Below are 24,088 nucleotides of genomic sequence, written 5' to 3' on the forward strand. Positions count from 1 at the left end.
GAATGGGTTAAAAAAAAACAAACACACACACACACAGTCGCTGCTGATCTTGCCCTGTAACTGTAACGTTCGCTGTCACCAAAGTGATAACCATCCGAAGCATGATTTGTCAGCGCATTGAGTGCATTCCCGGGCTTCCTCTGTGGAATCTTCCAATCCTTCCCCCTTTCCTGTTCTTGTTCCATCCGAACGACCAGTGTCACGATCTTGACACCCATGGTGCTCACCTTTTGACCAGTTGCTGGTTTTATGTACTCCACACCCTGGGAGTCGTAAAATGGACTCGCCATTTGGGGGCAGAATTCATTGCCAGAATCTGACGAGCCTTGTGTGGTAGAGAAAACGGCAACCTCTGAACATCCCTGGACGCGAAAGTGTTCTCGCCCTGTCTCTCTCTATCTCCTCTCTCTCTCTCTCTCTCTCTCTCTCTCTCTCTTTCTCTCTCTTTCTCTTTGTCACTCGCGGCAATTAATTTTCAAGGAACGCGATCTTTACCCACCACTCGCTGACCCCTCACTTGCTGTCCACACGATCGTCCATAATTTTGCAAACCCATGCCGATTCTTCACGCCTTCGCAACGCAACGACGCGCATCGCGAATGCGAATGCAGCGGACCCCGAGATGCAGCCAAGTTTCACCGGCCTATGAGGTGCGTGCATGTGCCTGCCCGATAGACGACCAAACAACAGCGATAGCAATAGCAACAGCAAAGCACTTCGAGCTTGAGCGTTGAGCGTTTTAAAAGCGAAACTTTACGATGGTTCAGCATCGGCATCGAGGCAACCAGGCAGCGAGCAGAGGGAATATGGTTTTACATATAATTTAATGCCCTTTTAGCTGTGGCTGGTTTTACTACCGTTTCGAACATCTTTACAACCGAGCCCGGGCTTAGACACGCTGCAGGACTAGCGGCAAGGGCAGGCATATGTGTCGATTTGTAGGGATTTACATGTATCTTACCACTGGATAATTCTCTGGATGGCCGAAGGGACAATCTTCAAGATTCTCTTCCGACCAACGCGCAGGAAGTGGCGGGAAGCGGCTCGCTTAAATATCATCCAGTACCAGCTTCGCGACCTGTATGCAATCGAATGCGAGATTGTGGATCGTAAAATTCAACTGACCATCGGAACTAATTGACTCAGATTGTCGACCATAATGCCTAGGTCTACGGTATGCTTTGGGGTAGAGTTCGCGCCATTATAATTTGGGTAGGAGGTGGGTGATTTATTCGGTCCTCTTTTATGTCACCGTTTGAGAGCCTAAGCAGAGATGCCGAATACTCACTCTGTTCAATTCTCAGGGCGAAAGAGTCGACACAGAGAATTGAATCTTCAAAGCGTTCTTTAAAAAAATCCATTAGCCATGCACTACAAATGCCCTCATTCTCTGTGCCACTTTCTGGATTCTTCTCCCTGAGGAAATGTAAAAAAACGAATCTCAAACAATTGAGTCATCAAAACAAAAGATGCACATACACTCCTGCACGTGCTACGTTAAATCACCATCACTTGCGCTCATTCGAAGACGATCGATCGATCACTCGATGTCTTGCTGAGATGATACCACGATACTAGTGATGGGAAAAATGAAGTTTTTGTCGGAATCGATTCCGGCTAGCTCCGCAGTTTTCTGGAATCGATTCCGAATAGTAGGTCCGGAATCAGTTTCCGGAATCGATTCTGGAATCGGCTCCGGAATCGGAATCGACTCCGGAATCGGCTCCAGAGATGATTCCGGAATCGGCTCCGAAATAGGAATCGGTTCCGGAATCGGCTCCGGAATAGGAATCGGTTCCGGAATCAACTCCGGAATCGACTCCGGAATCGGCTCCGGAATCGGAGTCGGTTCCGGAATCGACTCCGGAATCGGTTTCGGAATCGAAGTCGGCTCTCGAATCGGAAATGGCTCATAAATTAGAATCGGCTACCAAACGGAGTCAGTTTCGGCATCGCCATAAAAAAGGCGTTTGGGTCCAATCATACTACTTATTGATAACCGCAAAAATCCAAATTTACTTGTAAAAGATCCATTCTCATGGAGATTCCCGGACTGATTTCGCTCCGGAGTCAACACCGAAATCGGCTCCGGAGCCAACTCCGGAATCGGCTCCGGAGCCATCTTCGGTATCGGCTCCGGAATCGGTTCCGAAATCGGCTCCAGAATCGGCTCCGGAATCGGCTCCGGAATCGGCTCCGGAATCGGCTCCGGAATCGGCTCCAGAATCGGCTCCGGAATCGGCTCCGGAATCGGAATCGATTCCAGCATCGGAATCGGCTCCGGAATCGATTCCGAACACGGAATCGGAATCAGGTAGGTCCGATTCCGAGCTCCCACCACTACACGATACCTTGTAATACGAAAAGTAAAAGGCATTTCAAACACATTAGTCTTACTTTTCACCGACGCTTCTTTTATTGCAATAGTAAGTATCGGTTAATAAACCAAAATCAACCAATATTGAAAATTTATTGTTAGTAATCATAGCACAATTAAACAAGTCTTCGGATGTTACTGTTATTACTGATCTTTGGCCGATGTTAATGATGCAATTGATGATATCGATATAGTGTCACACGAAATAACAGCTCCCGCTAGACAGGTACATTGAATTGTTCCCTAAAGTGGTGACTGACGAGGGACTGACAAGAATTATTTGGTTTATCAATTGCATTTCGGCCAGAATTATAATCATTCTAATTACTTACAGGAAGAGTAATAGTTGAACGTTGAAAGTACATCTTCGCGGCGCAATTTGAAGTGAAACATTTACTCTTATGTTGTGGAGTTCTGGGACCTAAAGCATAGATAGTCGTTGTTTTACTTTAAAAAAAAAACAAGGCTCTTGATCTAGTTAATGCTGAAACTAGTATTCCCGTCTTTGGTGGTCTGTTTTACTTTTTACATGAAGAAGTTTTTTTTACTTCCCTCAACTACTAATAGTCTTCCGAGACACGCCTAAACCGCCTGCAAAACACAACAGCTTTACTACTTAAGAATTTGTACTACTTCACCCTCACCCGAGCACACTGCGTGAACCGTTTAATGAACTGAAATAATTCACCCCACCTTCTCACCACGGGCCTCCCCTTGACGTCTCTCACTTCAATTTATCACCTCCGCACTGGCGAGAGTAAAGTTTTCCGACTAGCCGGCTTGTTTTTGCTATCGCGATGATTTTTCACCTTTTTCCAATTCCAACTACCCTTGGGTGGCTTCTCTTTGCTACCTCATCGGCGCTCACTCTGCTATCCTCTTCACTTCTCAAACTACTGCTCACTCGTTCTTTCCCTCTCTTTCCCTCTCTTTCTTTCTGTGCTCTTCCTCCGTTCAGCACAAACAACTCGATCCTGCGGCTCCTTGGATTGTTGCCCCACACACACACACACCAGCATGCTGTTTCGATGGGAAGGTAATTAATCATGCGAAAAGTTTTGATCCCCGCGAGTGCTGGCTTTAGCGCCTCGGTGTGCGTGTGTGTGTGAGAGAGGGAGTTGGCAGGTTTAGCCCAGTGACCCCTCCTCCCCCACAGGACACTACTCCCTCCTTCATCTTCTCGTCCTGGGCGACTTTTAACTTTTGAAAAAACAACACTGGATGGAAAATGATTTTCTTACCCTTGAAAACCGGCCAACCCGCCGACTTTGATCACTTTGCTCACCGTTTTCCGTCAATATCAAAGCAAGAACGTACGGAGCAAAGGTGTTGGAGCGGCGTTTGTGCAACTCGTCGCCACTGACCTAATTCTTTCCGTCTGTACTATGGCCACCGTTTTCACAACTGGAAGGAAAATGAAATAAGAAAAGACCCACCAATATTTCCTTCCTTACTCTAACAATTCTAGTTCCAAGTGGTTACCATACAGTCTCTCTCACAGCTACCTACAGAAGCACTATTTTTCTTATATATTTTTTTTTCTAATAGTGCGGGCATTCCAAACTTGGCCCACGTCCCACTGCATTTCATCATTTGTCCGCGGTAATTTCCAGTCATTTTTTTTTTGCTCTGTTCCCGTTGTTGTTGTAGCCGGGTGGTGCCGGCGAACCGTGAAGAGTTTTCCTTTTCAGCTTTCAGGCCATTACGTTTGACCAGCTTTTGCGACCGCGATGGCTCGAGAAAAGTCAAACGACAACGGGTGAGTGTTTTGGTCGGTGTGGGCGCTGTACCCGGGCAACAGTTTGAAGTTATTTTAAACTTTGTACAGGGGTTGAGGGGTGGGAAAGGGGTGAGGGGTAGGGGGGGGGGGTGGTAGACTTGCAAACCCGTTTCCTAAGGTGTTCATTTCCGTACCACTCGAAACAAATAAAAAATTTGGGTTGAAAAAGAGTAGAATCATTTATGAATCATTCCATCTTAAAGATGCAAGGCGTAAACGATTCGCAGCTGTGTGCTTAAATAAATTCAAATTTTATGAAACGAACATCCAAAACGAACCCCCCGCAATGTCTTTCTGCACCTTGGCAGGGTCCGTGTGCCCGGTTTCGCTTTTCCACGTTTGCAACATCGGTCGTGAAAATTCACCCACTCCACTCCACATTGTAAATCGACCACCGAAACGCGCGACGTGCGCGGGGTTTTCGACCAAAACCCCCGAACGAAAGCAGATGGTGACCATAGCCGAGACTCATTACAACTCACCTCGGCCACAGTTGCCCTGCTTTGCCGTGTATAATGTGTGTGTGTGTGTGTGTGTGTAGCCATCATAGTACAGCGTTTTGCTGCACTATATTGTGCCATAGCTTTGCCGATTCTGCCGAGCTGGTCGCGTGTTTGATGCGGTGGTGGTGGATTGGTGGAAACCCTGGTGAAAAGAGTTTTTACCTTAACTGCACGGGGACAGAATGACGGCGACGACGACGACGACAGTGTGCAACACACGTGTTAATACTTCCTACGCGCTTTGGACTGATGAAGCTGAAAATAACACTCTGAATCCCATCGGTTGTTTACTGTTTTTGTGTGGTTATTTTTTTAACGAAGCTTCAAACAAAGCACTTGACATTCTAGTGGGTAGTTTTCGCTACCGAAAGGAACATATGACTCAGAGCGAGGGATGGCTTAAGGCGAACAAATTCTTCCAATGTCATTCTAAATGATGATCTTTGCATTGGATTATTAATTATAATTCTACAAGTTTGGTTAGTTTTATGAACAAATATTAGTAAAGATCTGGTTAAATTTCTATACTAATTTTCTCTAACAGCTGCTGCCGGCAATGATGATTACACCAGTTGCGGAGTCCGGGACATGATTGGAGTAGGTGCTGTATTGGTTCCTGGACCGGTGCATTTTTGCGATCCGTTCCTTAACTGACCGCGCGGCTACATGAGGTGAAATATACAGCGAAATGAACTATTTGACAGGTGAAATATCTGACAGGTCCGGCTAAAGGGTTGGGGGAGACACAACATCCGCTTTCGAAATTCTATTAAAAATAATATCTTCTTAAGCAGAATATTTCCTAATTGGAAGAAATTTTGAACTGTTGACTCAAAATAGACGAAGTACTCGATATTGAAGTTATTTAATGGATTTAAATACGATTTTGTGGACGTTATTTGTTTACATTGCACATCAGTTGGTTGCTGTGATGCTTTATCCGTCAGATATTTCGCCTGTCAAATAGTTCATTTCGCTGTATATTTCACCTCATGTGGCCTCGCGGTGAGACAGGTACTGTTACGCACGCGAATATACATTTCTTCCTTCCGTAGCATTTAGTGTAAAAGTAGGCCATGTTTTCAATAAACGGAGATTCAAACGTAGAAGATTGCGGAGTTAACGACTTTCATTTAGTGATGTGCTGTATGGAGCGCACCCACGGCTCCGATCCGACTCCGACTATTGTTAGTTCGATTCCGACTCCGGCAAAATGAAACCACTAGATCCGCCCGGAGTCGGAGTCGTTCGGAGTTGTCCGGAGTCGACCGGAGTTGTCCGGAGTCGACGACTCCGAACGACTCCGAATGACTCCGAACGACTCCGAACGACTCCGAACGACTCCGACTCCGGGCGACCCCGGGCGACTCCGGACGACTCCGAATGACTCCGAACGACTCCGAACGACTCCGAACGACTCCGAATGACTCCGAACGACTCCGAACGACTCCGAACGACTCCGACTCCGGGCGACTCCGGGCGACTCCGGACGACTCCGAATGACTCCGAACGACTCCGAACGACTCCGGACGACTCCGACTCCGGGCGACTCCGGACGACTCCGGGCGACTCCGACGACTCCGAACGACTCCGAACGACTCCGAACGACTCCGGACGACTCCGACTCCGGGCGACTCCGGACGACTCCGGATATTGCAGCGCGGACCTGCCTTCCGGAGTCGATTCCGAATTTATCGGAGTCGGATCGGAGTCGACTCCGGATTTTTGCTAACTTTACCCATCACTACTTTCATTCCAACATACGAAACAGAGCAAAGCCCCTGGATTTCATAGCTGAACATCCCCTTCTGACTGCATAGGCTTTCCACACTTTGGATGATAAGGAACTAGCGGGAAGGACTGGTTGGTAGGCAAAATGTCAAAGACTCTGTCCAAAAGTCCGCCGTTTGTTTCTCCTCCGCTGCGACTCTTGCGAGGGCCAACTCTTCGCGTGGCCTGCCGGAGAAGCTCGGTTCATAACAGGTAAAGTTCTCGAATTGGAATAAGTTAATTTTTAGTTCCAGAAACGGGATGTGCTAAGGTTCAGTTTCTGGACCGATTTGAGTTCAGGGTGTGTTTGAGGAATCCACAAGAATTCTAACACTGGCTTGAGTTTAGGATCAGCTCCAGAATCTTAGAATTGCCCAGGCTTAGAACGTGTTTCATAATTAGTCTCTCTTGATGTATCCCGTGGATTACAGACGCACCTGAAAATAGTGGCTGTTAAAAAAAAAACCATTGCACACATCCAGAATTTATTATTTATCTGTGAATTTATATTACGTAGCCTTGCAGCCTTACCAAATTAAACAGTATTATAGAATAGTCCCAAGTAAACTCAAACAGAACAGGTCTTCTAATAGAACTGACTATTGACAGCCACCGGATCCTCCCGGCGAGGTTTTAAAGCCTATCGTGTCTAATTTTGAACTTACCGACCTTGGGAGACCGGCCTCCCATACTGCTTACGGGAAATTATTAATAAACACCGAATGCTCCAGCAGTTGAATCCGTCCCCCATCGAACAAAAGCAGTTCGAAAGGGAGAAAGAAAAACAAGCAACAATGAGGGGTTTTGTTTTCATGCCATCTTTACCAAGGCTCTATCACTGCAAGCCTGAAAAGTCAGCACTTTTCTTTAGTATCTCTCAGCATTGTCCGATTGGCATGAATGAGCAACGCCTTGTCCGGGATCTTCTTTATGAATGCGAGAGAGCATCGTCCAGCTTATCAGTGGCCAAATTGAATGTAATGTGTCCTACCCGCAGCACTTACCACATCACTTCGCCTTATCAACGTTTGATCTCCACAGTTTACCATTGATCGGAAATGCCTTTGTCTGCAGTTTCGCGAATCCGTGTTGCATCGCGAATCACGAATGTGTGTGTGTGTGGGTGAGGATCGCCACTGCAAGTACAGCATGTCAACACCCCTTGCCCACACCCAATCATCGTGAGCGCGTTGCAGTGCCATTCGGAACGGGGTGATTACAGCTGTTTTTTCTTACTGGTAGGAGGAAAGGGGTGGGGGGGGGGGGCAAAACTGGGGTTGTAATTGAGAAGGGGTGGGAATGGGGCAGCGTGCTGTTTGGTGTTATCGCCTGATAACGTAACCATTTATCACCCTAGGCGTCGCGTACATAGGGAGGGCAGGGGCTTAAATTTAAATCTTCTTATTAAACTACGCATTACAGAATTTCGTATTTACATATTTTTGAAAGTATAGCATTTAAATTGTCCCATGTTCTGAAAATCACTGCCAACTATCAGTGCTTAATGTGTTTTAAAAAATATAAAAATACGAAAAACTTCATACAATGTACGAAACCCCTCTTCCGGACCGTTTGAGATTTAACGACCTTTCTTCGCCAGGTTCACTCCCCGCGGCAAACGTTATGTGCCGCTGGCGACTATGCAATCGTGCGTACCCATCGTTGTTTGCAAGGTTGCCATGGTGGTGGTGCTAGTAGTAGCCTACTACATAGCTATGTGCACACAACGCCTATCGATGTGGTGGTGGCAAAAACAGTGATACCGTGCAAGCCGAGCGAACCTGCCGCACCGCGACTGTGCGCGCGCGAGCGGACGGCATTTCGCCTGTCTTTAATTCAGTCATGAACAACAAAACCAAAAAGAAAAAAAAATAAAAGAAACATAAAATCCGGTATAACTGCCCGTGGTTCTCCACCACCCTTCGGCTAGGGAAGTTTGTGGACGGGGTAGTGGTGGAAAGGGAAGGTAGCGAAGAGGCTGCCCGCGACGTCATAAGCGGGCCCCTTTCGGTTGTTTGTCTCGTGCTGGTCAGCAGCACCAACACCAAAAAAAGGCAGCAGCAGGTTGAGCTGGGGGCAGTGCTGCGCTAAGAATCACCAATGGGGCCCCCGATGTTGGTCAGCTGGGGGAGGGGGGTTGTTGTGCTTTGTGGGGTTTGTGCAGTGGAAAGGGCGAATATAGTGTCATGCAGCACGGGATGAAGCACGGAAGGCAGTTCGCGCTCGGAAATGGGAAAGAAAGGCATGGGCAGGAAACGAGCCGAAGTGAGATAGCAATAGCACAGTAAGGAAGAAAAATAGGCAGCATCAAACATTACGCATTTTTTGCAATTTTCTTTTTCATTAAATCGACTTTAAAAATTCATCAATTTGATTGCAGTGCATTGTTCAATAACGTTCGATTTTGAATGGTCTAATATTGCACACCAACGCATACTTTCGGTTGATTAAATTCTGGAGCGCACTGTAAAAAATAAAACTCCACCCCAACGAACCACGTACGAGCAAACACATCGCAGTAAGCCACGAACGGCGGGAGGATTATACGCAACACCGTACGGGGCAGCGAAGATTCCACAACAACAACAACAACAAGAACAACAACGTAAAAAGCAAAAGTTTAAACGCAACATCAATTCTTCTTCCCTTCTTACCGACACTTCTATGCAGCCGCCGCTAGCTTGGGGCCTACCAGTTACCCAAAAACTACTTCTGCTATCAAACAAAGCAAAACAAACCTCACACACACACACACACGCAGCAGGCGTGTATTTATGTTCTGCTTTTGCGCTACTGTTTCGTGCATTTGTTTCGCTACAACTATCCATCCTTCTCGATGTGGAGCATGTTCCAATTACGTTCCCCCCACCGTGTCTTCCTTTGATGTTTTGTCCATTTTACGCTGTACTCCCTGCTGTAATTTCCTTCCTCATTGGTTCGCTGACATTGAGAAATTTTCCTTTCTTTCTTATGCCTTTTTTTTTGCCCACTTTACTCCAGCAATGCTAAATTTGGCAGCTTGGCGCATGAATAGCCGTTGCATTCCAAGGCGGATTCGAACGGCACTATTGGGTCTAATCTACCCAGAAACGGCTCGTAATCGTAGACGCGCTCACGCGTGATCTACGGTTTTGTTTGTGTATGTTTTATGTTTGTTTGTTTTTATGCTATGTTTTTGGCTGTGTTTACTTTCTTCTATTTGTTTTGCTCGTATCGTTTTATTTCCATGCAAACTGTTTCCTCCAATATTTCGTGAACGATTTAAGAATTCGCCGACAGAACACAGTTTCTAATCTCATTTTGAAATTGTAAAACAAAAAAAAAACGATGCCATTTACAGCGTCCGAGCACTGCCATTGATTAGGCGACTAGACGAAGAAAACAAGCAACGAATCAAGCAAAGTAAAAGAAAAAAATAAACCCCCAACCAAGGATATGGCCAAGGCACATCGGACAGCAGCAGCCCCAATGAGGGGGGGGGGGGGAGGTGTTTATGGTGCCGTTGCGCGACGGCTGCTACGCGTACGTACGTATGTTCGAACGTGGCTGCTGGCCGTTTGTTTATGTACCGAGCGTCGGATAAATTCTCACTCGCAGGCCGATTCGAAGCATCGAGCTTAAAAGAGACACACCCCTCCCAATCACTCACCCTCTTTTAACCCCCCCTCTAACACCCACCACCGCTGTCGGAAGATATTTTATGTTTGTTTTGTTTAGCGATATTGCCTCCCTTTGCTTGCGTGGGTATGTGCGTTTTGTTCGCATGAGTCGGAATTTCACATGTTCGGTAGCAAATTTCCACTGGAATGATACGATTGGAACACCCGATTTACGGTGGAATGAACGTCTTTATCGCGATTTAATTTTATAAACAGTAGGCCGATGACGACCGCTGTTTGGGGCGGAAGTACGCATGGAGTAAGCCACACTCTCTCTCTCTCTCTCAACCATTAATCGATGACTATTCTGAGCAGGCCGAGCACGCAGCAAGAACCGATAGGGATGGCGAAAGAAACGATCGGGCACTGTATTGGTATTGGTCCGCTGGTAGCTGAGGAAGCAAAAAGGCGCATATGCAAAACAACGCAAACATCGGACATCTCCCTATCCGGCACAACAAAGCCAACCCATTGGCGGAGGTAGTGTCGGCTGCCTTAGTAAAGGCGACTATTGTTTCCACTGTGACAAATTCTGCGTCCCCCTCACCTTGTAGGACCGGTGGTTGTTCTGCCCAAAACCGTCACGGCACGTCACCGGGAGATATATTACCCCCACGTCGCGTGCCCGCGACCCAGAACTCTCAGTGCACCACCGTGCAAAAAGCTGTCATGCGATGTGATTGTCGATGTAGGAGGGTATGGAAGGGTGGTGGCGATGGTCGATGCTCCAAACAAGTGACGGCAAGTGAAGCAATTCCAGCATTCCACTAAGCCCAACCATGTATGCCCTACCCGCACCCGGGTGCAACACAATCGGAAATCGTTTAGTTCGTTTGACAATTACCTCCGCCTTTTCGCTTCTTCTGGCTCCTACTTCTGGCGGGTTCCCTCTATGGGGGTGGTGCTGTTTTTGATTGTACGAACTGGCTGGCGTTGTGTTTTAACCTTCAAGGACGCAAACGTACTGCTCGTGCTGGTTCGGGTGAAACAGCAAGCTTAAAGAAAGTGAGTACCTATATTAAGCGCACAAGGAATTCAGATGTTTGCAGTTGTCCAACAACTAACGAAGTCACAAGCTACCATTAGACAGGTCTGTTGCCAACCAGTTGGTTTGGTGGTATGATGCTAATAGTGATATTTCCATCAAGAAGCTACATTGCCACATATGCAGTTAGGACTAAATCCTCACTTTTTCGATTGAACCAATCGCTCTTGAAAGTTGTCTTCAAACATGCACTACATCGGACATGTTGAAACGTAACTCACTCTTGATGCACTGTCGAATTCCAATGTCCACACACACACACACACCTGGTGTGGTTAACATCTAATCTGGTGCGACGCTACCGTCTCAAGGCCTGACTGATCCAGTCTCGAACGCTGGAAAGGAGAGGAGATTGTTGGACAGTGCCCAAATAAGCTTTGCCGCTCTATGGAGCCCCTGTCTAAAACTGACGGAAGCCCGCCAACCACTTTAAAGTGGTCCGCAAAAGGGAACATGTACGGTGAGGTATTTAGACCCACCGTGCCTGTAGTAGGAGCATAGACAAACGCTATCTCACGTACATGGTAGGGCATACGTCACAAGTATGGCACAAGCGCAGGGTAGCTTAAACAGTAAATTGTCGCCCGATCGTTCTTCTCTGGTAGCAAAGGTGGTGTAGAAGGCATGCAAACAAGTTGTCCGATGGTATTTAGTATTGTACACCGACTATTCCTCTGATTGGGTTGCCTCTCTGAAGTTTCGCTAGCCAGCAAAGGGATAGCTCTCAACCGCTTAATGTACATTTCCAATGCTTCACTAAGCTTCTTGATGATTCTTCAAAGGTGAAGGGAGATTTAACGCATTGAAGATGAGGCCTCCTTCTCCTACCTTAAAGCTGAAAAAGCTTCATCTAACGTACCCTTAACTATGCTCTTTCAATGCATGAAACACACACACACACACACAACTTACGCCACACAACGAACCATTTCCTCTACGACGTCAATCAGGGACAAAACATATCCATTTTAATTACTCCCCAGTGAGCAAAAGCAGTACGGTGGGGGGGGGGGGGGGGAGAGACGTCCCTCTCCACTCGGAAGTGTTTTTCAGCGCCGCCTCCTATGCCCCCCAACAGCATACACGGCAGCCGTGTACACCTGTGTGTGAAGAAACCTGGAGAATGGCGTCAATTTGCCAGCAATGGCACCGGTCGGGCAATGCGATTGGAACTTGGACGGGGGGGGGGGGGGGGGAGGGGAAGGTTTTTCGAGCTTGGGTGGCGCGTGTGGAGAAGAAGAAGAAGAAAAATAAAACCCCCTTTATAAACCTACGCTTGCTGGCGGAAGGGAAGGAAGATAAGGGTGGATTGGTGGAGTTGGGAGCTAGTGGCGCAAGTGTGACGTTATCGTCTCATTCCTTGATTGTCTTCACGCTTGCTAGATTATTGGGGTTTTTTTTTGCGCACAGTACGGCAGCGGAGGACATGTTTTTGTTGGTGCTGAATAAATATTCCACTTTAAGGTATTCAAAAACATTGAAGTGTTTTATAAAATAACTTCAAACTTTACCACTACTATAGCTAATATTTACACCAACTGGGTGCACAAGTTTTGGAACCCGGGGAGATTAAATGTAACCAAAAAAAGGCGATTTTTTGTATACCCTGTTTTTGGCATTGCCCTGTCAAAAGGGCTTCGCTTCGATTGTTTCAAGAGCATTGGAACAAACATAAAATTGCTCAGTCGGTTAAAAGACCACCCGACGACCTGCCCCGATCGGCAGCAACATTTACCGCCCACGGGCCCGACGAGCGTGTGACGGTGATGATGGTACACAGGGGGAGAAGGGAAGCCATCAGTTTCTCCCCCACCACTCGAAGCCCTTCCTGCCTGTCAGCCCTTCCCGTTTACACGGCCTGCTCACACACACACACGGCTGGCTGTGATCACGAGAGGGAAAAACTCACGAGAGTCCAGTGTGTACGCACGTCGATACACATGTAGCAGACGTTCGGCGGTTTGGGGGGGCGCCGAAAGGGCGAACAGGCTGGTGTCGTAGCATCATCATGCGTCGTCGTCATCGTCGTCGTCGGCCGCCACCCCCACGGACGGTCGACGGTGCGAAAACAAAAGCACACAACGGGGGCGCAAAACCCGTGTGGCAAAAATAAAAATAAAATGCACCACACGAAGCGCTGAGCAAAAAGCAAAGCAACAGCAAACGCAAAAAAAAGAATGCACCGTCTCCCCCGCAACCCACATGCACCGTACACTCATAACGCGTAGCGAAGCTCCATTTCTCATACACACACACAAACACACGCACGTGCGGCCTGCTTAGATGCGGTTATAAAGTGCTGCTGTCGCTTTTGGTACGACGCGACGTCCGTCCTGGTTTTCCTAGTAGCTTTGCCTAGTGGGATGCTTTTCCGAGAAAGTCCACCCATTTCCACCCCCTCCCACTATTGGGGTGGCTCCATGGCGTATGAAGATGGGGTCCATTTGAAATGGAGCTGTTAGGGGGATGAATTGGAGCTATAATGTACGCGTTGCTTACGATGTTTGGCAAATTCTGCTGTCATTAGGAGGCCTTCCGGTTGGATGAGTACAGTTTCCCTCTCTTTTAGTTCTTTTAGTACATTGATAGTATTTTTATTTCATCCGCGGCTCTGCTCGACTGCGTAGACACTAGTGATGGGTGGGTCGACCTGAACCTATCGGGTCGGAGCCATCCATAAGCGACCCGGAGTCGTTCCGGTCGAACCGAAAGGTACAAGTAGGTTCAGTAGGTGCAACGACTCTGGTAGGTGCAAGAAAGCATAAGCGACTCCGACCCTTTGGTGCAGCGAGTTCGGGTCGGGTCGAGTCAAGATAGGTTCAATCGGACCTGACCCGACCGAACTCGTTGCACCCGCGGGTCGGAGTTGCTTATGCTTTCTTGCACCTACTTATTATTCGAGTCGACCCGAACTCGTTGCACCTGCGGGTCGGATTTGATTCCGCCTCCAACCTTGCGTACCCGCTGCACCCACGGGTCGGAATCGATTCTGACTGGCTCGTAACCGACTCCGGGTCGGGTCATGAAATGAATCGTATGACCCACCACTAGTAGACACGTTGGATACTACAAGCCCAGCAGCACCGTTTCCCAGCAGCATCGTTTCATCGGAAGAACGGATTTCTCTGGCAAGGGCTTTAGAAATAAGTCTAGTAGGCTTGGTTAAGAGGTCGCTGTAGTAGAAGTAGTACAACAGTAGTAAACATATACACGCGTGTACATCCCTCTGCTGAGCGCGTGTATTTTCACGTTGAGACAAGATTGAGTCCTGCTCACTGTAATGCCAGTCGATCCGAATCCCGCGATCACCTTCGTCCGTGCCAGATTGACATCGTTCGGATCATTCAACAACTGCTATTCCACCCGCCTCGTGCCCTATCCGTTCATACCGTCTCCCGTCCCACACCTCGGCCCGTACAATCGATGGTGAAGTGCACTCAACGTGTTTTGACGTGTGCGTGTGCACTACAGCCAGGGGGGAAGGCTGGCAGTCATCGGCAGCCGTCGACTAGTTCGTACGGGTTCCTTTCTGGTTCGATTTTATTCTACCCCAACCCGCATCATTTACATGTGGCATCGATGGCACGGTGTCAAACGGCCGGGGGACACTTGTTCGCTTTTTGATTTGCCGGTAGGAAGAGGATTAATGCACGTTCACGGAATTTAGTAGCACGAGAAGGCTAACGAGACGTGAACCGGGCAGAGGGGTATCTCGGTGTGGGTAAGTCATCAGCATCGTCATGTTGGGGTAGGGTAGGTTCTTAACTGCTGTTTAGGTGGCTCGAGGGAAACAAATAACGCCTGTTACCGAAAAGCCATCGAAGCAAACCACCATACCACCCTTTAACCCGGCCGGTATGGCCATATGTGTGTGTGTGATTGAGTGTGTGCACTGCTTATGTGGAGCCTGGCTTCGCTAGGTAGTAGCAGCGCATCCTTTTTTCTCTTGCACATACTCGCACCGTTGCGTTTGTGTGCGCTCGCTCTATCTCTCTCGCGCACACACGGCACCGCCGCTCATGCCTGTTCACTCTAGCGCATTCGTGCTATTCCAGCCTCAAACATTTTAGGGTACAGCAGCAACGCACGTTTAGGTGAAGCAGGTAACGAGCGGAAAGTTGAAGAGAAAGAGAGAGAGAGAGTGTGTGTAAGAGAGAGAGAGCGCGAGAAAGAATGAGGAGAAGGGGGGCTCGAACGATAAATTGCCAAACGAGGTAATAGCGAAAGTGTTGCCTTGAAATGCTTACCACAGCAAAGGAGAAGAGGGAGGAAGAAGAAGTAGAAACAGCTATCGTTAGAGAGAAGAAAAAAATGAGGAAAAACGGCCACAAAATCGTCCAGTGAAATGCGGCTCAGTGAAGGAGGCAGCAAGAAGAGAGAACGTGCAAAAAAAACAATAAACAAAACGCACCACGAGAGACAATTGGACTCGAAGCGAAGCGAGTGTGGTGTGAGCGAGAAACAGCACGAGAGTGGAATAATGGAAGAGCAAGAGGGAGAGCGAGAGAAAGAGAGAGAGCGCGCGCGCGTGACGAGTAGGTGGGGTAGAACGAAGGACTAACAGAATCGGTTGGGCGAGGAGTAAAAAAATACTTATGCATTTTTCGTGTTTTTTCCCGTCATTTTAATATGCTCAATTTAACAACGTGTGGGTTTTTTTCTCTCTCTCTCTCTGCTATGCTTGGTCTTTTTACCGTGCCCTTTCCGTGTTTCCAGCTTGATATCTTTGTTCCATGTCGAATTCGCAAACTTTCTGTTGTTGTGTTGTGATTCTAGTTTCCTCCCTTATTCCCCCTGCCCATTTGCTCAACCGTTCTTTGGGAAGGTTAGATTCTGCCCTTCTTCCTTACCAGTACTTGATTTACATGCCCCCTGTACGACACACGGCGGAACCGTGTTTATCTTAAAACGCTATTTCGAAGCGGTTCCGTTGTGTATGTGTACGTGTATGTGTATGTGTGTGTATGTGTCGGTGAAATTGTGTCATACCTTCTGCGGGCTGATCCACCTAGAGGGGAAATACAGCAATTATCCGCAGTACGCGATACTCGATATACGCGAATTCGCAGTACGCGATTCCTCTAAATTTGACAGCTCCATGTGTTTTTTGCAAATATTTTAATTTTTTGAAATATTTTATGCTCTTTTTGAATTTCCTTAATGTTCTTAATGCATTTTGCATTAAATTTATGCAAAAGATACCTATTTTATAACAAAAAACTTTAATGCAAAACTCTGTGGCGATATTTTTCAACCCTCGAACCGGTAGTGTAAACTATTTTTCCATAGGAATCCGCTATACGCGAAAACTCGAGATACGCTATTGCGCTCGGTCCCGTACGATAGCGTATATCGGATAATGACTGTAATGAAAAAAAATTAAAATAAAGTTTTAAATATTAACCATTTGCAACACTTCAAAATAATAACTAACTGTTGATAAGATGCAATTAATCTAGTTTTTTATGTAAAACAAAATAAAACCGTACGCCACCGATGAATGAATTTTTCAACCTCAGCATAGCAACGGTAGCGACTCGGTTCTTGAAGCGAGTGTGAGATGCGCGTCCACAGATTCCGCCTCGCCATACCGTGCAGGGTACCGCCACCACACAGGCGTTTATTAATAGCAGGCCTACGAAATCGGAAGCATCATCACTGGACGACCACCGCAGCTGATTGGTACGAATCGTTCGTACCTTTCCCTCACTCGCCAGCAACGCTACCCGAAAAAAGAGTAAAGCAAATGAGTAAAGCAAATGTAGAAGAAAAAAAAAAGAACAGCCACAACTAAAATGGGCAAGCTGGGTCATTCCCACAGCGAGTGTTCATCGTCTACCGTGACGTCATTCTGCTACCCCGCATCGCGTACACAGGAGCGAGCGAGCACAAACGCTCGAATAAAGCGAGAGAACCACAACGGTCGAGTGCATCTGCTGTGAGTGTCGACCGCGGGCATAGGGAAACAGCAAACCGAGCTACAGACGGGCACCGAACAGATGCCGAAGCATTCTGTTGCCACCAGTCGAGTAGTAAGCATCAGGACGGTACAGCTCTGAGCAAAAGCACAAACCACCGATCCGCGAAGGCAGCGTACATTCTTGGTTGAAGTTTTTTTTTTCTCTTGCTACTGCGTGCCCTTGCACCGAAAAGTGCGTAGTGAAGACGGTCAGGGGTGTAGCCTGCGCGAACGGAGGTGCACTTTTTGCTAAATAAAAGCGTTAAGATTCTATAATTTCGTGAGATTGGATTTTAAAAGGATAGTGTGAGACACTTGAAGTCGTGTTATAAATTGTGAAAAGGATATTGAAAAAGTACATTTTTGGCTGCCGCTCGCTGGACACACTACAGCCCTGGTCCGTGCGGCAAGGGAGAAAGTGACAGCACGGGCGGAGCAGAACAGCAGCGGCGCAAGCGAGAAGCAACTAGTCCGTGTATACTGTGCGAGCGTGCGAGCGGGGCAGCTGCATACATGCGCAACCGGGACGGCACGTTTCGGAATATGGCGACGGTGGAAAAGCTACATTCAGTGTTTTTTAGTGCAAAGTTGAATGTTTCTAGTGAACGATTTTAGTGAGCAAAGTTTGTGTGTGTGTGTGTGAGCGTTTGAGCGTGCAAAATTAAAGAACATTTTAGTGTGTGATTGAGTGCAACATGTCGATTGAAAACAGTATGGAGACGGCGGAAAGCATGGCTTTCACGCGGCAGTGCGATGAAGTCGATGCGCTCCCCAGCCAGACCGCACAGTCGTCTGGAAGCTGCGAGCCGAATGTGGTCGGCTCGTCGTCGAACGCAGCAACCGTCGGCGCGATGGTTGCGCCAGCCGCCACTGCGAACGATGGGGGCGCTAGTGTGGCTGCTGGCGAAGATGGAGGACGGCGACCGTTGGACGATGATGGTCGTCGTAGTGGCGGTTTGGTTTCGCGCCAGGATTCAAATGAACAGTCGGAAGCTAACCGTGATGGCAAGGGGCACCCCGGTGTGGGTAGCAATCAGGGCAATGGTACGGGGGTGCCAATGGCGACAGCGGCCACCATGAGCAATCGGACTGGGGAGGGGCGCTGCCGGCGCAAAAACCGCCGTCGCAAGTCGAACCGCGGCAAATCGAGCTCGAACCGTCCGTACAGCAAGACCCAGTGGAAGTTTCTGTGTCCTCCCGGGGGGCAACCGGGTGGTGGTGGCGGTGGAGGCCGCCCGGAGAACAATTGCAACAAACGGCGCCATCTCTACTCGGTCGCGGCCTCGCGCCGCATCACACCGTTCCTGAAGTCCGATCAGCCACCGCTAGTGCCATACAACACCAACCGCTTCCTGATGGAGGACCACATGCCGCAAGTGCTCACGCCGTCAGGTAGAACACGCGATTCTAGTTTTTCGATAGATTCAGAAGAAAATTATTTTTACTCACTCCCAGAGGATGAAGAGGACTTCCTGACGAAGGAGTTCTCCAGCGTGTACGAGCGGGAGCGTTTCGAGCGGCTGGAAAGCCTCAGCCACCCGGACCTCGTGCAAGAGTACATAAAGCTCGCGATCGAGTACGAGCAGCTGGTGCGCCGCAACGGCGTCACCGGTGAGGGTGGTGTTGGTGGAGGAAGAGGTGGAGGCGGAGGTGGAGGAGGTGATTGTGAGGGCGGAAACATGGCAAAGGTGGCGGGCAGTGATGGCGAACGTGGCGACGATGGCAGCGGTGCGGCACGGAGCAGGCTGCTGGAGGAGCGTGTGAAGGTGCTGGAGCGGGAAAATATAGGTAAGTAGGAGAGGGGAGGACTGGCTGGCGATCTCGAAGCACTTCCACGTGTTGTGTGGTGGACAGGCAGGTACAAAATTGATGCGTAATAGACAACCGTTCGTAAAAGGATGGATGTTTTAATAAATAATTTCAAACGGCTTTTGGTGTAATGCTTTTGTTCATCTACAATTAAACTTTACTTACTGTTAAACAAGCAATAATATTATTTTCCTTTGCGGTTAATTTAAATTGATAGTATTGAAATACAGCTACTGAACGACAAAGTACTTGGATGTTTATTTAAATTTATTTCACTAAATGTTTGTGATGAAAATATATTCCATAATTATTTGGTTTCGATCTTGAAGTAACTCTGGTCTTTGTTTTACACTTCATTTTACACTTCAACCACACAGATTTACGCCGCCAGCTAGAACACGCTACGCGTATGGGATTCCTCCTGTCGGCACGGTCATCGCCACGGTACGGTGTGCCGACGGCCAACGCGGCATCGCTCGATCGCATGGACGTAGCAGAACAGCAGCAACGTTTACCGGCCCTGGACAGTAGCACGAGCGAGGACAGCGAGTCGGACAGTTCCAGCACCAGCTCGAGCAGCAGCAGCAGCAGTAGCAGTAGCAGCAGTGCCAGCAGCATGAGCGATGACGACGACCGAGACGACCGGGACGAACCAATGGTGATGGATCCGATGGCGGAGGTGGATCGGGCCTATGGCGTCCGCATGATGAACGGGCTGGCACCACTCTCGCCCCTCATGAACGGTGGCAGTCCGCGGGCGAACGGACTGGCGCACGATAGCAGCGACCAGGAGCAGGACGGCGAGGATGAGGACGACGAGCAGCAGCAGCTGCTGCTGAACGGTGTCGATGAGCTTTCGCCCTCCCCACGGCCATCGCTTGCAGTGGAGTGAGGTGGCACCTCCTCCGCCCTAGAGTTAGTAAGCGAGCAGCAGCGAGCCAAAGGCTGAGTGATCTGCGACCTATTGCCCTAGCGTGTTTAGTAACGGTTCCCCTGGACGACGAACCAAATGCTTTTTTTAGGTTTTAATGTGAGTTATGCTTAACCACTCGGATGCTACCGAGCTGACGGAATCCGGATCCGTGTTCGAACAAGCTTCCAGCCGCGTTCTCAATATTTGAGAATTACTGTAAGCACTCGAATTACACGAAAATGACGCGTAATGCTATCCCCCGTCGCATGCGTGCGATGATCGATTGAACATTTTGATTTACTTAATCCCGTGGCAGCGCGTATGTTGTTATTATGTGTGTTAGTGTGTGTTCGTACACACTGTGAAATATGGACGCGCGCGCCTTTTACGCGGTCACACAGAAAGTGATCCGTTTTTTTTTTTTATCGAACCGCGCGCTACGCTGCGAATGCTGCTACTTAGCAGAAATTATTTATGTTTTTAACCAAAACCAGCATGAAAACATCGCAGATGGTTTGGACGTGAAATGTAAAGTTTGGTTATGCCTTTCTTAAGTAAGTTGCTTAAGTCAATTTGAGCACAGACAGATTAATAATAGCTGTAATGAAAAGAAGGATTAACACTTTCGAATGTTGTTTGTTAAAGACGTTTGTTTAAAGCAGCAAAAAAATCATACAAAAGCAGAAAAAGAAGAATAAAAAAAAATGGAAAAACGTTTCATTGTAAAATTAACAAAAAGTATGCAACAATTTGCGAAACAGAAATTGAGTTACTATTTTTTCGGAATAAAAACCAGGGACAGCAAAAGAAAAGGAGGAAGAAAAAACCGCCGGGAAAGTAATGAGATATTTATACGGAGGATTAATGAAAAAAACCCCACAACACTATACGTAGCGCATAATTTACAACTGTACAACTATATATATATAAAGCATAAAATAGAAACAACAAAACCAATGCGACAATGCAAAATGACATGTGATTTCTCTTTTTCTCTAACAACAAACAAGCGAGCTGGAAAGCTAGCTATTTCTTTTTAAGCAAAAGAACAAAAATAAAACAAAAGAATGTGAAGAAACAAAAACGCTGAAGTAAATATTATTATTGCTGAAGAGGAAGGGGTCGATTATGTCACGGTCCTGCTGTGTGGTGGAACGAAGCCAATCAAAGCGCTTACGCGAGGGTGGCGGAGACACAGAGGCAGAGGCAAACGGAGTGATCAATGTGATTCGATAATAAAATAAGTTTATGATGAACGGGTTTAAAACACGCCACAAATGAGATGTAGTGTAATGTAACTGTGTTATTATTGCCACGATGGACCCGGCGGTGGTGTACCCATCGTTCAATCGTATCCGCATGCAGGCTGCACCGATGCACCTTTATAGCGTAGGATTGCATACAGAATGATTGACAAAAGCAAGTGGCCAGTTGTTTGGACATTTTCCACCGGTACACTAACGAGGTGCCAGGAGAAGCACATTAGTGATGCTGTCCAGAAAGAGAGTACGTGCAAAAAAGCGCGCTGCCCTTGGCTGACTTTAGACAGACGCAACAAGCGAGCACCTGGTTACAGTTAGGTATTTATAACGCGGCGTTGTACTGCGCTACTATTACGAACCCGTATTTTACACAACCGACCAGGTTTGAGACAGTGATTGCCCATTTTTTAATGGTGCCAGACTAGAAACCCGAAACCAGATGAACGTAATTTTCGATCAGTAGTGCGAGAAGTCAAAGGGACAACGGAAAACAGTTGAACAAAAACTCAAAAAATGACGCTTATCTTTTCGATGCTCGAAATGTACACAAATGACCTAAAGAGTATGAAGCTGTGAGATGGTCAAGATGTCAATATTAGTGATACTGTGGATCACGCTGGCATGTGGTCACAACACAGCATCCATTCCGACGCGCCCGATAGGGGCGCATTGGAGTACCGCGTTTGTTTTATAGTACAATAAGTTTCTGTGGTTTTCTGACGCGAGAAAGATTAATAAAGTGGAATTTCCACACGTATGACACAAAATAGTTGACAAAACAAACATGCGTTCGTTTAGTATTATTTCATTCATTACAAATTCTTTGTGATTTCACACTCTTGAAGCAAATATAATTCTAAAACTTAATCCTAATGCTTTGCTTACAGTTTCGCAGGAGCGTTCGGTGTCACGCCTTTTTAGCCCTTGGCTTTGGAATCGGTGCCGACGGGTTTTTGCCTTTGTAAAACTCCTTCAGCAGCTCCATCGCTTCCGCGTCACGGACGCCGCCCCGTATCGGGACGGTGGCGCTTAGCAAACCGGGCACATCGAGCACGGTGCAGCCGCCAAACCGATCGTTCCGACAGCCGTAGATGATTTCCTTCACGCCCAGCTCGATCAGTGCCGCCGCACACATGATGCACGGTTCGACCGTCACGACGACGGTCACCGTGCTGAAGATTGCTTCCGGCGGCGTCACGTCCTGCTGCCGCGCATACTCCAGCGCCTGATCGATGCAGATGAACTCCACGTGCCGGGTGGCGTTTTTCGTTTCATTCACCAAATTGCAGCCGCGCGCAATGATCTTTTCGGTTTGGCCGTCCGTGCGCACAAACACACAGCCCACCGGAACCTCCTTGAGGTCGTTTGCGATGCGAGCCTGCTGCAGGGCGTCCTCCATAAAGCGTTCCATTGGTACGAAAGGGTGGGAAGAGAGAGTTCACGTGTTGCAGTAGTAATACGGTTGTGGAGAGAGAATACTTTTTCGTAAAGAGAGGTAACAATAATTGCAACTTTTAGTCGCTGCTGGACGCTTCTTGACCCGGTGCGCTTAGATAGGGCATAATACCGTGCACGGTGAGCCAGCTTTTGGCCTTCTCCGGCCAGTTTGTGTTGTTCAGGCTGCGAGGGCTCGGGTGCGGCATACAGTGCGTAACAATTGCCGGATCTAGGCGGTTCTGTTTGGTGAGCGTTTTTATACGGTCCTCCGTGTACCGTCCCACCGATACCACAACGGTCGGTTTTAGCAACGCTAGCGCCTTCGTTAGGAATGCTTCCGAGATGGATTGAATTTCTCCCTTGGCTTTTCCCTAATAGAGCAAGAAAGAAAGAAATATCGACGATAAGAGCGGAGAGTGCAGCGGACGTTTTGCGCCTTCACCAATACCTTCAGCTCACTGGGCGTTATGTTTCGTCCGCTCTGGTGGAAAAACGCCAACGGGCACAGATTGTACACGAAGCAGGACCGGAAAAAGCGGTCCGACGTGCCGCACAGCTCTTCAAACAATCCCCACCAGCGTTTTCCACTCTGTTCCTCGCGCGTACACGCCAATCCTTCCACCGGTCTGGCAGATAGCTCGGGCGATGGTTTCGACACCGTTCCACGCAATCCCATCCAGTCGCGCACGGCCGGAACGCAACCGAATGGTACCTGTAATAGAAGGTAGCGAAAGAGGTATTAGTATTCCCTAGTCGTTCCCAATCACTGGACTACTGTAACAAATGAATGAATGAATGATTATCATCACCCCAGTTTGGCACATGCCCCACGGCCCTGGATTCATGCCGATGAACAGTACCGGCTTCGGACCGTCGAGAAACCGCTGCAAATAGGCGCAGTGAATCTCGGCCGCGTACTCGATCGGATCGTAGCAGGCGGCCACATCCCACGGCAGGGCAACTTGCCGCAGTGCTGCGGAAAGTTCTCGTTCGATCTGGTAAACCTGCTGCCAGTATGGAAGCGGGCCAACGCTACTCATAGCTGGTACGGCTACTGTACCGGTCGTTGGTTCCGGTTTCGTTTGGTTCACTTGTATTTTGGCACCAGTTTCAGCGGGAACATTGGATGCGCCCAGTCTTGCCTTCGGTACATTTGCAAACTGGGAAAGTGAGAATTCACCGATGGGCACACACGGCAGTCCGGCGGCTGGTGATGGCTCGTCTAGTTTAAGCTTTTTACGCAGCATTAGCACAGCAGCGAGGGCACTTACTTACACGGCGATAGAGGTTTGCGAAATGGCCACCACGATGTGCGCGGTTTTGAATCGTTCGTCTGCCTTTCCCGGAACGGCGTATGGCGCGCGGTGCTTTTGACAGGTGGCTTCGCTTTGTTTACAAATGTGCAGGGGTCGTCGGGTTTCTGGAGCAACGTTTTTTTAGCAATATTTGATTGACTTTTGTGATAAATGATTTTCACAGAACTGATAGAACTTCTTCAATTAGTAAAGATATTATCATATTTCTAAAATCTGCTGTTGAACATATTTTGTTTGTGCATATAAAGTTTACTTTAT

The 24,088-nt window shown here is 48.0% G+C and overlaps 3 protein-coding genes across 4 annotated transcripts; 1 reads left to right on the plus strand and 2 right to left on the minus strand.

Moving 5' to 3' along the window:
* The first annotated feature begins 16,673 nt into the window (after window positions 1-16,673).
* Window positions 16,674-21,860, plus strand: LOC5667672 (uncharacterized). Of its 2 annotated transcripts, XM_001688306.3 has the most exons (3): window positions 16,674-18,485; window positions 18,549-18,881; window positions 19,280-21,860. In XM_001688306.3, the coding sequence occupies exons 1-3, from the start codon at window positions 17,789-17,791 to the stop codon at window positions 19,792-19,794; spliced, it is 1,545 nt and encodes a 514-aa protein (XP_001688358.3). In that variant the 5' UTR covers window positions 16,674-17,788; the 3' UTR covers window positions 19,795-21,860. The 2 variants fall into 2 exon arrangements, with proteins under 2 accessions (XP_001688358.3, XP_061503274.1); XM_061647290.1 differs by having other exon boundaries at window positions 17,082-18,881.
* On the minus strand, window positions 21,845-22,488 carry LOC11175560 (tRNA-specific adenosine deaminase 2). Its single transcript, XM_003436227.2, has one exon. It carries the CDS (start codon window positions 22,486-22,488, stop codon window positions 21,985-21,987), a length of 504 nt encoding a protein of 167 aa, XP_003436275.2. The 3' UTR covers window positions 21,845-21,984.
* Window positions 21,845-23,899, minus strand: LOC1273091 (single-strand selective monofunctional uracil DNA glycosylase). The gene is made up of 3 exons (XM_312038.6): window positions 23,324-23,899; window positions 22,963-23,226; window positions 21,845-22,885 (listed from the first exon to the last, which is right to left on the minus strand). Exons 1-3 carry the CDS (start codon window positions 23,759-23,761, stop codon window positions 22,592-22,594), a joined length of 996 nt encoding a protein of 331 aa, XP_312038.6. The 5' UTR covers window positions 23,762-23,899; the 3' UTR covers window positions 21,845-22,591.
* Window positions 23,900-24,088: the final 189 nt, after the last annotated feature.

The sequence above is a fragment of the Anopheles gambiae genome, chromosome 2 (genome assembly GCF_943734735.2).
Source record: "Anopheles gambiae chromosome 2, idAnoGambNW_F1_1, whole genome shotgun sequence".
In the NCBI taxonomy this organism is placed as follows: domain Eukaryota; kingdom Metazoa; phylum Arthropoda; class Insecta; order Diptera; family Culicidae; genus Anopheles; species Anopheles gambiae.

Coding starts and splice junctions, on each gene's coding strand:
- LOC1273091 (XM_312038.6), bottom strand. CDS start 23,761: ATGCTGCGTAAAAAGCTTAAACTAGACGAGCCATCACCAGCCGCCGGA. Junction 23,227..23,323: donor GGGGCATGTGCCAAACTGGG/GTGATGATAATC, acceptor CTTCTATTACAG/GTACCATTCGGTTGCGTTCC. Junction 22,886..22,962: donor TAACGCCCAGTGAGCTGAAG/GTATTGGTGAAG, acceptor TTGCTCTATTAG/GGAAAAGCCAAGGGAGAAAT.
- LOC11175560 (XM_003436227.2), bottom strand. CDS start 22,488: ATGGAACGCTTTATGGAGGACGCCCTGCAGCAGGCTCGCATCGCAAAC.
- LOC5667672 (XM_061647290.1), top strand. CDS start 17,789: ATGTCGATTGAAAACAGTATGGAGACGGCGGAAAGCATGGCTTTCACG. Junction 18,882..19,279: donor GCTGGAGCGGGAAAATATAG/GTAAGTAGGAGA, acceptor TCAACCACACAG/ATTTACGCCGCCAGCTAGAA.